The sequence below is a fragment of the Vulpes lagopus genome, chromosome 8, assembly GCF_018345385.1.
Source record: "Vulpes lagopus strain Blue_001 chromosome 8, ASM1834538v1, whole genome shotgun sequence".
Lineage (NCBI taxonomy): Eukaryota > Metazoa > Chordata > Mammalia > Carnivora > Canidae > Vulpes > Vulpes lagopus.
In genome coordinates this window covers 67,719,572-67,735,692 of record NC_054831.1, presented here as the reverse complement: position 1 = coordinate 67,735,692, position 16,121 = coordinate 67,719,572, and the positions used below count along the sequence as shown (strand labels likewise).

General features: G+C 36.8%; 1 protein-coding gene across 6 annotated transcripts in view; it reads right to left on the bottom strand.

Annotated features, from left to right (window-relative positions):
* NSUN6 (NOP2/Sun RNA methyltransferase 6) overlaps window positions 1-16,121 on the bottom strand; it is a 57,948-nt gene that overhangs the window by 28,185 nt on the left and 13,642 nt on the right. For all 6 annotated transcript variants that reach the window (XM_041767563.1, XM_041767569.1, XM_041767566.1 and 3 more), the window contains exons 4-6: window positions 10,583-10,692; window positions 8,658-8,811; window positions 1,368-1,449 (exon numbers count right to left, since the gene is read on the bottom strand). In XM_041767563.1, coding sequence (XP_041623497.1) covers window positions 1,368-1,449; window positions 8,658-8,811; window positions 10,583-10,692 — 346 coding nt within the window. The remainder of the gene's footprint in view (window positions 1-1,367; window positions 1,450-8,657; window positions 8,812-10,582; window positions 10,693-16,121) is intronic.

Genomic DNA, 16,121 nt, shown 5'->3' with positions numbered 1-16,121 from the left:
AGAATACAGAATTAAGTGGGGATAATGGCAAGGCAAGAGGCATCAAAGGAAAAAACAAAACAAAACAAAAATTTCCCCAGGGACTTTTCCAACAGTTATATAATTCCACCTGTAAAGTAACTTCAAAATGTAGAATGGACAAAGGTTACTAGTTGTCCAACTCTTGTGCCTATAAAATATGATTTCTTCAAGGTAAAATTTCTTTAGCCAGTCATCCTATGAACTATCTTAATCTTCACAAGTTAAATAATTATTGAACATCATTCAAGAAATGGTAACAGTTGTCTAAGTTGTAAGCCAAAGAATGCTTGTGATAATATATTCAAAGCACACAGCACAATACCAAACTAAAAAAAAGGGCAGGGGACTGGCCCAGATTACTGAAGAAGAATCAGTATAATAATATATAACTAGTATATAACTATATATTAGATTATATATCCTATGTGTTATGTTATCACTGATGTGGAATCAAAGAATAAACATCAATCTGTTTTTCTATTTGTTTACACCAGAAATAATCTTTGGATTTATGTCTTTTTATTTAAAGTACTGGGCAGAGCAGAAAGTGGCATCTCCACTGAGGTCAGATTTCAGACACTATTAATTACTAATTGTATATGACCTCACTCAAGAACCCTACAGATCGGATCATTGGTATCTTCATCATATATCAGTAATAATAATACCACCTAACCAGTGAACTATAACAAATCAAGGGAGTTACTGCACATGGAAATATGCAATAAACTGGACAAGGCAAACAGATTGTTGTATCACAGCAATTGATAACCACCTGACAAAAATGTGTTAGGAGTTGGGAATCCCTGGGTGGCTCAGCTGTTTAGTGCCTGCCTTCAGCCCAGGGCGTGATCCTGGAGTCCCGGGATCAAGTCCCACATGAGGCTCCCTGCATGGAGCCTGCTTCTCCCTCTGCCTATGTCTCTGCCTCTCTCTCTCTCTCTCTCTCTCTCTCTCTCTGTCTTTCATGAATAAATAAATAAAATCTTAAAATCTGTTAGGAGTAAAACATTTGCATCTTACTCAAGGTCACAAATGAAACATATGTATATCAATGTATGCATTATTTAGAAATTAATATTCTGAGATGGAAAGCAATTACAGTAAACTGTACCAAAGCCCTTTTGAGCAACAAAGGATTAAAAAAAGTTTAAAATCAGTTGAGAAAAGGAAAAGAAGTCATACAAAGTTTTGTTTCTGTTTTTGTTTTTTTTTATTGCTTAACCAAAGGGAGATCAGAAAAGTAAACCACAAAAAATATAACAGGAAAAAAAAAACAGATTTGAAATAACTCACTGAAGTTATGTTTCAATGTCATTAAACATTTTACTCTGACAAATACTTACCTGTAAAAATAAGTAGCGGGGCAGTACGTTGTCAAATGAGGGGCTGAGATATACGGGTTCTGTCATTCGTATGCCTCTACCTCTGAGAAGCAGAAAGATCTAACATTAGTCTGTACATATTCCACTGTCCACGCAAACTCCGTTCCTAGGAAGAAGCCCAAGTACCAGAACAAATATAAGACATTCTGCCTATTAAGACCCCTGTACTCGGGGATCCCTGGGTGGCTCAGCGGTTTGGCACCTGCCTTTGGCCCAGGGCGTGATCCTGGAGTCCTGGGATCGAATCCCACATCGGGCTCCCAGCATGGAGCCTGCTTCTCCCTTCTCCTGTGTCTCTGCCCCCCCCCCTCTCTCTCTCTCTATATATATATATAATCATAAGTAAATAAATAAATAAATCTTAAAAAAAAAAAAGACCTCTGTACTCAACACAACAATCCTTAGGATATTCCTGTGAATTGCCTAGGACTTATCCCTCACAGTAGAAGGCCATCAGGAAAACTAAAGAGGATAGTTAAATTTTTCATTTAGGCACAGAGGAGTTTCTTCAGAGATTTGAACAAACTGAAAAAGGCCAAGAATAGGAGACTTTTTTTTTAACAGAGATACTTGATCAAAAATGTTATTTATGTTGGCATATAATGGGTCTGTTATTTTATTTTTTTAATGCCAGTATATAGTGTTATATTAGTTTTAGTTGTACAATATAGTGATCCAACATTTCTAGGTATAACTCAGTGCTTATGAGATTTAAGTGTACTTTTTAAAAAAAGATTAAGAAAAAAAAAAAGAAAATATTTATTTAGAGAGAGTGAGCACATGTGGGCACCAGAGTATGGTGAAGGTAAGGGGGTGTGGAAGGGGAGGGCCTAGTACTGATCAATCCTCCAGATGAGCTTTTCTACCTTTATCCCATGTAATAAGTGGCAGTGGAAATGATCAGAGCAGGAGAACAAAGAAGACGATGATTCACTAGGACAAACACTGCAATCTGAGAGAGGCTGTCAGAGACCATCAAAGGCAAGAAAAAGCACATAAATGCTGCCAGAGAAAGCCAGAGATTAGAGGGGTACAGAAAAAGTACACTCTAATAAAGACAAGGTTAAGATTATGGATTTAAACTAGATACAGGAGGGATCCTTGGGTGGCTCAGTTGTTGAGCATCTGCCTTTGGTTCACGTTGTGATCCTGGGGTCCAGGATCGAGTCCCACATTGGTCTCCCTGCGAGCCTGCTTCTCCCTCTGCCTATGTTTCTGCCTTTCTTTCTCTCTCTCTCTTTCATGAATAAGTAAATAAAATTTTTAAAAATAAATAAAATAAACTAGATATAGGAGTAAAAGCAAAGAACGAGAGTCTAAGCAGGGAGGAAAAGAACCAAGTCCTCAGTACAGTATGCTGACAAGCTCAGAGCTTCTGAACTAATCTTGGTAGGGATGCATCTATTTGGATGGTGTGTGCTCTGCTTGACGTAGGTAGGTGGGCTCACTTTACACAATGCTCCCGACCCCAAATGTGTGGGGTTTTCTCTTGTACCAGCTGGGTGTCCCACACTCCAGTTCAGTTCTGTCACAACCTGCCCAGGGTTATTGTGAGACTCCACAGGCTCAGTGGTTGGATCCAACAAGACCAGTGTCACTCCAGATGCCAACTGGGCATCCTGGGTTGACAGCTGTAATTCTGACCAACTGGCTGTAAATTTGGGGGTTTCCACACTGCCCTCCTCAGATTTGAAAACTCACTAGAACTATTCACAGAATTCCAAACATTTACTAGTACTGGTTTACTATGGAGGATACAATTTAGAAAAGCCAAAGGAAAGAGATGCCCAAGAGAAGGCAAGGGAGAAGGATATGGATCACCACCTTCCCTGTACCTAGATGTGTTCACCAACCTGGAAGCTTTCTGAACCCCACCATCTAGGAGTCATCATGGAGGTTTCATTACATAGGCCCGATTGATTAAATCACTGACCATTAAATATTAACTGAATTTCCAATCCCTCTCCCCTCCCTGGAAGGCCTAGGGTAGAGCTAAAAGTTCTAACCTTCTGACCACAAGGTCAGTTCCTCTGGCAAGTGCCATCCAGAAGCTATCTAAGGCAGATGCTTAACTGACTGAGTGACCCAGGTGCCCCTAACAAGTTTCTTTTAAAACTGTTTTTTATAAAATGTATCCCTATATAATAACAAAAAGCACGAGATCTCATATGATAGTCTGTTAGTAAATTAATCTACCTCTATGAAGTCTATGACTGAACTCCACTGTAATTCAACAAACCAAAGGGTACAAATTTATTAGTTGAATAACAAAATACCACTAGGAGACATAGTTCTAAAATTTTATAAGAAGAAACACGATATATGTAGCATCTGTTATAGAACCATGCTTTTTCCCATATGGGCAGAGAAAGAAATCCTAACAGCATAAGTGAATGCTAAGTTTAAAAATTCAGTTAAAAAAAATCAATAGTTTTTTGAAAGATGGTTGTCTGCTACTCCCACCAACAAACATTACTCAGAAAAGTCTGTCAGCAAAGTTACTAAAACTACTACATTGAATAATATAAGAGAATGAAGAGTAGAAGAGAGTTACAGATGGCAGAATAATAAGATCCTGAGCTCACCGCCTCCCAGAAACACATTAAATGTTTAGCATTCCTTCTGAAGGGGACCTAGAAACTCAATGAACAGAGCCCACACAAGGGACAGCCCCAAGATGAATTGAAGACGCAAAGATACAGCCTTGCTAAAGGATTAAACCACACCCCTGGCACAATGTTCCATGGTCAGAACAGACATCAAAGGAGTATTACCTTCCCAAGGAGAGATTCTAGCTCCACATTCAATAACCCAACCCTTAGATAATGAATGCATGGAGATGAGTTTCCAAAACAGCTGGCCTTAAAAACCAACAGGGATTATATCCAGGAAAACTACAAAACTGTAAGGAAGGGAAACCCTATTCATAAAGGGTTTGCACACAGACTCAACCCAGAAACCAGTACAAATGGTTTCAGATCAGATAAAAAAAAAAAAATCACATCCAAAAGATCAGGAAAGATCAAAAGCCAGATCAAAAAGCACATAGAGAAAAAAAAAGAGAGAGAGAGAGAGAAAAAGCACATAGACCATAGGTGAATTAGATCTACTTACTAATCTTGGAGCACCTCCTGAAGAGGATGGGTGGGGGCAGGGGTTCTCCATGAGGAATAAGACACTGGTAGCAGCCATCTTTGCTATATTGTTCTGCCCTGCTGATGGCTGGAACTACCAGACACTATTTTGAAATCCTCCTCCTAGAATGCTAATGGCAGGGTGCATACCCCACTGAGAGCCCCTTATAATCCTGTCCCTCAACAGGGCCTTGCAGTCTACAGGACTCCACCCACCAGCATACTGGTAGCCATCAGGAATAGGGTTCCAGCTAACCCAGCAGGGCAAGGAAGGCAACCTCACCCAAGAATGTACTACAGCTGTCAAGGGGCTTCCATGAGGAAGATACACATAGCCCACTCAGGGAACACCCCTGAAGCACCTGTGTCTGGGTGCCAGAGTGAGAGAATGGCACTTCTGAGCCCTACAGGATATCTCTTACATAGGCCACTCCTTCAAGACCAGGAGATATAGATGAACCTAATACGTAGAAAGCACACACACAGAATTAGGCATAATGAGGAGACAGAAGATTATGTTCCAAACAAAAGAATAACGCAAAACGTCAGTAAAAGAACTAAATGAAATGGAAATAAACAATCTACCTAATAAAAACTCCAAAGTGATGACCAATAAAACTGCTCATCAAACTTGGGAGAAAAATAGATAAACACAGTGAGAACTTCAACAAAAATAAAATATAAAACATTCAATCAGAGCTAAAGAATAATAGAAATGAAAATATACTGCAGGGAATAAACAGATTAGTAATACAGAAGAACGGAGCAGTGATCTGGAAAACAAGGCAGTAAAACTCACCCAAAATGAACAGGAAAAAGAAAAAAGAAATTTTACAAATGAGGATAGTTTAAAGGACTGTGATCTAACATTAGGTGCACTAACTTACAGAAGTCCTCAAAGGAAGAGAGAGAGAAAGGGGCAGAAAACTTACTTGAGAAATAATAGATGAAAATCTACCTCACTTGGCAAGGAAATAGACATCCAGATCTAGGAAAAAGAGAATTCCCAAAACAATGAACCCAAAGAGATCCATGCCAAGATCCATTATAATTAAAATGTCAAAAATTAAAAACTTAAAGACAGAATCTTAAAATCAGTAGGAAAACAATTAGTTACATATAAGGGAACCCCCCATAACGCTTTCAGCTGATTCCTCAACATCAACTTTCAGGTCAGAAGGGAGTGAGTGGCACAATACATTCAGAGTGCTTACAATCAAGAATACTCAGCAAGGTTATCGTTCACAATTGAAGAGGAAAAAAAGAGTTTCCCCAGAGAAGCAAAAGTTAAAAGAGTTCATCACCACTGAACTAGTTTTGTAATATTTAAGGGACTTCCATAAGCAAAAAGGAAAAGGCCATAACTACAAGTAAAATATATGAAAGAAAAAAATCTCACTGGTAAAGGCAAATATGTAGTAAAGGTAGTGGATCAATCACCTACATAGTCCGAAGGTTAAAAGATAAAAGTGGTAAAATCAACTATATAACAATCAGTTAAGGAATACATAAAAAGATGTAAAATATGATGGAATAAACATAAAATGCTGCAGAGAGGGGAACAATGTCATGGAATGTGTTCAAACCTAAGCAACCACCAACTTAAAATAGACTGCTATATATACATAGGTCATTATATATGAATCTCATGGTTACCACAAACTGAAAATCTGTAACAGGCATACAAAAAATAAGGAGGAAATAATCCAAGCATAACACATAAAGTAATCAAATTCCAAGAGAAAAAACAACTACAAAAAAACAAGCAGAAAACAAATAACAAAACAGCAATAAGTACACATATATCAATAATTACTTTAAATGAAAATGGACTAAATAATCCAAGCAAAACATACAGCATAAATGAATGGGTAAAAAACAAGACCCATGTATTTGCTGACAATAAGAGATTCACTTCAGACCCAAAGACAAATAGAGACTGAAGGTACAGGGCTACAAAGAAATATTCCATGCAAGTGAAAACAGAAAGAAAGCAGGGGGAGCAATCCATATAGGACACAAAACAGAATTTTAAACAAAGCCTGTAACAAGAGATAAAGAAGGGCATTACATAATCATAAAGAGAATCATTAATAAAGTAATAATATCAGAGGACTTTAACATCACACAACAGTGGATAGATCATACAGACATAAATTAATGTAATAACAGTTGAAAACAACACATCAAAACCACATGAACTTGATTGATACATACAGAGTATTCCATCCCCAAACAGCAGAATACACATTTTTCTCAAGTGTACATGTAATATTTTCCTGGACAGATCACGTTAGGCCACAAAACAAATCTCAATAAATTTCACAAGGCTGAAATCATATCAAGTTTTCTTCCTAGCACAACAGTATGAAACCAAAAATCAATTACAAGGAAGTAGAAATCCATCACAAGAAGTGTCCACCAATAATGGAATGGATTAAGAAAATGTGATGTGTACACACACACACACACACACACACACACACGAATATTACTCAGTCATAAAAAAGAATAAAATCTTGCCATTCATGACAACATGGATGGCCCCAGAGGGTATTATGCTAAGTGAAATAAGCCAGACAAAGACAAATACTGTATGATTTCACTTCTGTGTGTAATCTAAAAAACAAATGAACAAATGAATAAACAAAATAGAGAATCATAGATACAGAGAACTGATGGATGCTAGAAATAAGGGGGTAGAGGTAATAAAATAGGTGAAAAGGATAAACTTTCCAGTTATAAATGAGTTATAAGGATTAAATAAAGTATAAATAAGATTAAATAATCAATAAAACATGAGTATTAATGTACACCCTAGGGAATATAGTTAATACTATTGTAACAACTTTGTATAACCTCAGATGGTAATGTCTTGTGACCATTTCTTTTTTTTTCTTGTGACCATTCCTTAATGCGTATGAATATTGAATCACTGTGTTGTGCACATGAAACACAATATTATATATCAATTATAATTCGGTTAAAAAAATGAAGCCAGTCACAAAAATAAGAGGATGAAGAGTTACCAAATAAGATTCTAATAATAGAACCAAAGGAGAAAGTCAAAATATCAATTCTATGTTACAGACCCGAAGATAAACACAACATATATACATGCTTTACCCTCATATTCATAAAATCTTCCACGGAGAATAAAATCTTTACTCTTGGCCATTTGGAAAGTGCTGTTATCTACACTTAGTTAATCCAATAATCTGTGTCTTCAGAAGAATTAATTTCAACTATAAACCCAAATTGCTGCAACATGAAAACTGTTCCAGGAAATCAGGAATGTGATCCAGTTCTACATGGATAAATTCAGTTTTCAACATGTCTACATCAGCTGTCAACTATGGAGTAATGGAGCAGTCTACAGAACTCCTTACACAGGCTGAAATTATGAAGCAAAATGAGACTCTGGATTGTCCACAGATTTAATTTATTTAGAGCCAGTAGCAACCCAAGAAGATTTAAAACTGTTTTTAAATTTGGTTTGAATAAATCCAAATGTTATTTCTTTTTTTTTTCCTAAGATTTATTTATTTCAGAGAGAGAGATCATGACCTGAACTGAAATCAAGAGTAGGATGCTCAACCGGCTGAGCTAACCAAACACCTGAGATCCAAATCTTAATTCTTGACCGCAAGTAGCCATGTAATTGCTGGCTTTCTGGTTAAAAAAAAGAAAAAGAAAAAGAAAATTTAATAAAAACTATTCTTAAGTTATATTAAAATCAAACTTTTCCTTTCATAAAATCAGATTGTTTAAACAGTTCTAGATAAATCACATACTTCATCCTTCATCAAGAGGAGTACTGTTCTCCAAAACACACAAAAATTTTCAAATCAATAAAATTCAAAAGGAAAAACTGACACTGACAATTGCAATGTGACTACTTGTTTACCTAGGTGGGCCCTCTAATCTCAGCATTTACTCTTTTGCCTAAAAGCAGGTTTTCAAAAAACCATGGAAATATGCATTGAACAATTATCTTCCAGTCGAATTTATACCAAGAATATTTTACAATACAACTAGATATATTTTTTACATTGTTTTTTTTTAACTTGAACCACCAAAAAGAATGCAGATTTCCCCCAAACACTTGATAACATACTTCAGTTCAGGTACCCCACTGAAGATTTCTTTGCGGCTTAGTTCAGAAATCCCATTTCCAAGAAATACTTTTGTTCCATCAAATTCTTTGGCTCCTTTCTTACATTTGCCTTTAATATCAGAGTATACGGAAGTAACATCTCCAGCTTTCATAACTAAGAAAGAAGAAAATCAGATTATACTAATTAGGCTATATTTTGGTAGGAGAATAGTGAAAATTCTTTAAGCTAGACCAGGACATATAAGGGCATGGATAATGGGCATGAAGAGGTCTAAACTGGCTCATTAACTCTATCCTTATAGAAAATCTGGCTTTTTACTTTTAAATGTTCCATAATAATATATCTAACTGAAGACTTTTTTTTCTAGGAAAAAAAAAAAAAACCAAGTCTTCAAAAACATTCTATCTAAACTGGAATTCTTTAAGCAGAAAAATGAAGGATATCTATTTATTTTTTCCAAACTGAACATTCCCTAAACAACTTCATATAAGTTTTGGTATCTTTGGCTCAATTCTCAAAGTTCCAAGTTTCCTTTAAGAGGATTCATCAAAAATGTACACTAAAGTCCCTCAAAGAAATGTTTCTAAATCCCATTATCCTGTTATTTCTTTGCAGGTTTCCTATTATAGCAATTAAGGCAGAGATTTTCATGATAAGTACATATATTTATTCATATATATGTATTTGCATGTATGTATACATATATACACACAACTATGTATATATACGTATATACTCAGAACACCTTGAAACTACACAGCATACAGCATGGATTCATATGGCTGATTAAGTCTAGGTTTTGTAGTCATTTTGTTAAATTATTTTCAGTAACCAATCCCAGTGACTTTAAAAATGGGAAATTATATCCCACTTCCATGGTTTATTTATTTATTCATGAGAGACACAGAGAGAGTGAGAGGCAGAGACACAGGCAGAGGGAGAAGCAGGATCCATGCAGGGAGCCCGATGTGGGACTCGATCCCAGGACTCCAGGATCACACCCTGAGCCGAAGGCAGACACTCAACCACTGAGCCACCCAGGTATCCCCCACTCCCATGTTCTTAGACCTAGCCTGTCATGTATTTGTCTAACCCATTACCTTGATAGCAATAGTGAGTAGTCTATCAACTAGAGCTAGAAGGACTGTTCAAATCACATAGATCAAAGGTCAGTGAACTTTTTCTATAAAAGACAAGTGAACACCTTAGGCTTTATGAGCCACATAAGTTTTCTGGGCATATTCTTCTTTGTATTGTTTTAAAATAATCTTTTAAAAATGGAAAAATCATTTTTAGCTGTGAGCCATGCAAAAACAGCCACAGGCCAGCGGGCAGGTTAGCACACTCTGGTGTTGGTCAAATCATCTCTTTCACAGATAACATAACTAAAATCCATAGACTGAATAACTTCCCAGTAGATCAAAACCCATGTGTCTTGATTTCAAACCCAAAAAGCCTGAACCACAGTTATTAAGCATATGTCATCAATTGAGTGAGTAAATTAAGAATATTGGCTTTTATTCCAATATTAAGATCCCAAGTTCTAACGGTTACCTTCACAAATGACAACAAAAGTCTGAGGGCAATGGAGTTAAGAAACAAAATAAAATTCCACTGACATCTTACACTCTATTGATCAATAACGATCCTCTAAACATCATCTCACACACTCTTTTATGGAAAGGAAAAGAAAACTGGCAAAAAAAAAATATATGGATGCTCAATTTGTTAGACCATATCTGATAAATCTCTTGCTGGCTATCCCTAATGTAAAACTTGGAAAATATCTGATAAAAGTAAATTTGAAATACATCTGAATGGTAGTTTTTTTTTGAATGGCAGTTTAATAAATTTTCCATTTGATAACGTACATAGATTTTAAAGAATCTTTTAGTGTACAGAAAGGCTTAAACATTAGACTTACATTTTGAAGTTGACACAATTCCGGGAACATAGACATGGGCTCCTCTTAGTACTGCATTGCCACACTGTGCTCCAACAATTGCTTCACAACGTTGCCTTTTTATATTCTTCCTAGGGATGTAAGATGAAGAATTTTAAGTGTAATACATCTCTAACCCCTACCAAACTTTTTAATGTTTCAATATAAATCCTAAATAACTTTTTTACTCTTGACTGTCCCAACATGACACCACTAATGAATAAGTAAGAAAAAGCAAGCTGAAAAAAGGGATAAATATACAGAAAGTAGTTTAAAGAGGGGGATGAGGCACACTAGAGAAAAGATAAAACAGAGAGAGGTCCATCTGGTGGAAGGCAATAAAGTGGCACCAAAAACAGTTTAATCATTTAAAGAGCACTGCTGTTTTCATAATAGCATCAGAAGGGAAGAAAAATAAAGGCCTTGTCTTCAAAGACTAAAACAGACAACTTATAAGGAATTCAAAAATATTTCTAAAATGGTATATTGCTGCATGGTAAACCATTCACATTTTATATCAAAGATGCCTTTGATTCTTCCTTTACTGTCCAACTTTTTTTAGTGTTTTCCAATTTCTCACCTTCCATTCATTCCTTAGACCACTAACATCTGAGTATCACTTCTAATAGAAAGACTTTTTCAGAAATCAGGGAGTGTCCTATGTGATCAGCCCCAAATAAAGACTTCAAGCGCCGAGTTTCCCATGTGTGTCAATGGTTGACATCTCATGTGCGCTGTCACAATTCCCTGCTGCAGGAACAAAGTGTGCCCTATCTTCCTTCTGTGATCTCCAGATGATAAAATCTCACTGAGCTCCTCAGCTTTATGCCACTCTTTTGTCTCTCACATTCTCACTGCTTGTTCCCTGTCTTCTTCTTAAAGAGGTCCATTTCCTCATGTTCCAAAACATGCTGTTTCTCTTCTCATTGCATTCTACCCTTGGCAATCTCAGGATTTCAATCATCACTAACAATAACGACCTGTGGGGATCCCTGGGTGGTGCAGCGGTTTAGCGCCTGCCTTTGGCCCAGGGCGCGATCCTGGAGACCCGGGATCGAATCCCACGTCGGGCTCCCGGTTCATGGAGCCTGGTGCATGGAGCCTGCTTCTCCCTCTGCCTGTGTCTCTGCCTCTCTCTCTCTCTATCTCTGTGACTATCATTAAAAAAAAAAAAAAATGCCCTGTGTATTCTCACGTTTGGCTCTTCTAGACTCTGAACTGGGATTTGTAATCACCTGCACATAGCTGTATGTTTCTCACAGTTACTTCAAACTCAACAAGTCCTAAACAATGTTACTTTACCCTGATCCCCCTCATCCTTGGCACACCCCAAATCTTTCATCCTTCTGTTGACAATCTTGAACTAAGTGTTGTCATCTGCCTCGATAACCAAACTGGAAGTATCAACATCATTTTAAATCCCTTCTTCCTAAAACCTCAAATTCAACATTTTTGGTGTTACCAAATCATGCCACCTCTAATTCTCTGACAGGTCTTCTGGAACCATCCTCCAACACTGGACACATATCAGCTCTTACCTTGATTACTGATATAGCTCCTTGCCTTTTTTACCTTTAACTGTTTTCATATCTTCTTTATGTCTTTGGTACTCTCCAGTTTCATTTTGAAGTAGGCGTGGAACTATTTTTACTTTTGGCTTTAGACTCCTTGTCCTTTGATTTTTTTAAAGATTTTATTTATTTTAGAGGGGGTAGAGAAAGGCAGAGGAGAGGTAAAGAGTGAGTCCCAATCAGATTCCATGCTGAGTGTGGAGTGTGATGTGGGTCTTAATCCCACCACCCTGAGATCACGATCTGAGCTGAAAATAAGAGTTGGACTCTCAACAGACTGCACTACCCAGGCACCCCCAGACTCACTGTACTTCTTAAATCTGTCAACAATTCTGAAAACTTCTAAATCATTACAGTTTTGAATATTGTTTCTCCCATTATTTCTAGTCTCTACATTTGCAACTCACTCAAATTACGAAGTGTCTTTTCATACTATTTTCGACTTGACTCAACCTCACATTTTTAATTCATCAATTTCAGCTGCATTCCAGATAATCTCCTACGAGTCTTCTACTTCAATAAATCTCCATCAGACGGATCTAATGTACCACTTAACTCACTGAACAGGCTTTTTATTTTAATGATGATCTTTTCATTTCTAGACATTTTTCAATTCTACTCTTTTCCTCTTAGGATCTTTTATACTTTTGGGATGCTTGGTGGCTCAGTGGTTTAGCGCCTGCCTTCAGCCCAGGGCGTGATCCTGGAGTCCCCAGATCGAGTCCCATATCAAGCTTCCTGCATGGATCCTGCTTCTCCCTCTGCCTATGTCTGTGTGTCTCTCATGAATAAACAAAATCTTAAAAAAAAAAAAAAAAAAAAAAAGGATCTTTTATACTTTAGATTCTGCTTTGTTTTTTAATTATTTTAAGAAAATTGATTTTAAAGTCTCTACCAGAAAGCTCTAATCTGCTAAAGTTTGGGGGGGAAACCTGATCCTTCCCTTTGTGGTATACGCTGTTCTCACGATAGTATGAATCCTAATGTAGCTCTTAACCATGAGAATGGCCTGGATTAAGCATGTGCCTCTCAAGGAAGATTTTGCCTGGCTTTCCCCAAACCTCTCAGGAATTGGTTTGAGATCAAATTTTTATATTAATTTCCAAGATTATGGGTTTCATGCTACTTGGGCAGCATGATTTTGAATTCCAAACTTTTACAAGGTAGAGAACCAAAGCTCCACATTCACAGATTTGTTGTCTTCAACGTAGACTCTAAGTAAGAAAGATCCAGGGGCACCTGGGTGGCTCAGTCAGTTAAGCAGGTGCCTTCACCTTGGGTCATGATCTCGGGAAACTGGGATGGAGCCCAGTGTCAGGCTCTTTGCTCATCAGGGAGTCTGCTTCTCCCCCTCCCTGTGCTTACCCGCACTTGTGCATGCTCACTCTCTCAAATAAATAAATAAAATTTAAAAAGACAAGAGAGATCGAACTCTTTAATTATTGCCTTGTGCTGACTGCTAGGTGATATTTCTCACCTCCTGCTGTTCACACCCTGTTATTAGAAGGAAAGCCCCTACATTTAGGAGACCAACCACCTCTTCTCCCACATCTTCCAACCCCCAAAATTTAGCTCACGTGTGTACTGTTGTTTTAAGTTATTCTCCATTCTAACCCCTGAATATCTCACTTACATTCTCACTCAGTTGTGCATTTTATGGCCTATTTTTTATTTAGTATTTCTAGGTGTATATGACAGAAACAATTTCAGATTATCTAGGTTACCATATTGTTGGAAATAAAACACTTTGAAATAGCTTCCTAATTTGTTTCCAGTCTTATAATTATCTTCTTCTAAAATGTTTTTCAAACTTTTTTGACTGTAACCCAGTTAGAAATGCACTTAGTATTACAACTCGGTACACTTGTATGTATATGTGTATATACATTTATATGTGTATACACATTTATACATACATATTTATATCAAATGTTTCATGAACACCTTCAGTATGGGCAGTACAATATCATACATTATGAAATATCCCATTTCTTTCTAAAATGTTAAGAAAAAGACATTGAATTGATTTTGTAACATACTAATGGATCACGATCTCCATGCAGTTTGAAAACAGATTTATGCTTACTAGTATTCTTTGTCTCCTATGTTCTTAGCAAAAAAAACCTAAACATTTCTTAGTTAAAAGAAAAAAATCTTTTACACTTCACAGCTGGCCTCTTCCAATTTCTTCAACCTTCCTCATCTTTCACTACCCTCTCTGAAAAAGCAACTAAGTAGCCAAACTTGATCACTTTGTCATGAAGCACCTTACATTTTCTTGCCTCCATACTTTTGCTTTCTCTCCACCTCACTCTTAATCATCTTACCTCATCAGCCTAATGCCTACTCACCTTCAAGGTTCAACTGAAATAATTACTACTTGAAAAAAATCCTTACCAACTTCCTTTCACACAGTACCTCTTATTGTGTGCTCTGATGGTACTTCATTCATACTTTCACTGTAGCACTTTTGAGTCTGAGTCAGACCAAAGTTTCCCATTTTTAAACGAACCAACTGCATTTCATTCATCTTTGTAACACCCTTAGGTCTTACACATAACACCAATTCAAAAAAATGTCTTGGGAAATGGAACCTTATAATTTTAATCAGGATTTTTTTATGGGAATAACCATTTTTATGAAGAGGACAGTAAGACAGACTATAGAAAAAAAGAGTTAATATAGCAGTCCTGAATTACTATCCTTTCCTTGGATAGCATGGTTACAAGGCTGGCCCTTGGGTGCCATCTGGGAACTTAGATTTCAGGAGGATACCTACTATTAACTGATAAGAATAGCTCACTCTGCTTAAATCATCTGTGCAAATAATACAGTTTATGGTCAACAATGACTTTTCTTCTGAGAAGCCAGAAAGTAGGCATGTGCCAGGCAGGGAGTGCCTACATGACCGGATCCAAATAAAAATCCTGGACACTGAGCCACTAATGAATTTCCCTGGCTAGCAACATCTTACATGTTGTCAAACCTGTTCCTGAAGGAATTGTTTCCTCTGTGACCCCAGTGGAAGAGAATTCTTTTAAGTTTTCAACTGGTTTTCCCTGTACTTTTTCCCATGTACCCCCTCCCTTTGCTGATTCAGCTTTAGATCACTTCACTGTAATAAATCATAATCACAAGTACTACTATATGCTGAATCCTTTGAGTCATCCTAGCATTCAGCATAAAATGATGACTCTCTCTGAGTCACCCTGGAGAGTCCTCAAGCCAGGGAGTGGTCCTGGGGATCCCTCAACACTAGGACCAATTGTATAAAAACATAAGATGCCATATATGCAAGTATCAAGGTATAATTCAGCTTTGCTGAAAGCGAGAGTTTGAGGCAGCAAAGATAAAAGGAAATATAAGAGTTGATGCAGGGCCATAAAACATGCTAAAAGCTTGTTTTTTTATTACAATACTTATGAATAATAAAGAAGTGAATCAACAACATTAAAGAAAGGATTTTTCTGATAGTACAGTGATATAGATAGGAGAAAAAATAGTATGAAGGTACTCAGATAAAGAAAAAACTGACAAAATAGCTTTAAAAATAAGATGTCTATGAATTAAAGAACTGGATTATGAGAATGTCCCACCAAGATATATAAATACAAACTTACACATCTGGCATTTTTTAACTGCACATATTCACAATTCCACACCAAACAGGAGATGATGAGAATAATTTTAAGATGTGGTATATTATTGCATGCCAACAAATATTTCTTTTCAGCAGGACTGCCATCTGTACTTAATCATAAATTTTTGTGAAATTCTTGAATATTCTATTTCATTTACCGTATTATTTCACATACATAAGCAGTAATTGAAATATTAAAGTGCTAATACTAGCAAAACATCTATGAAGATGGAAATCAAGCAGGCTGAGAGAAGTGAATCCAGCCTCATTTGGATCTCAAGAGAATTATGCTACTACATTAATTATTCAG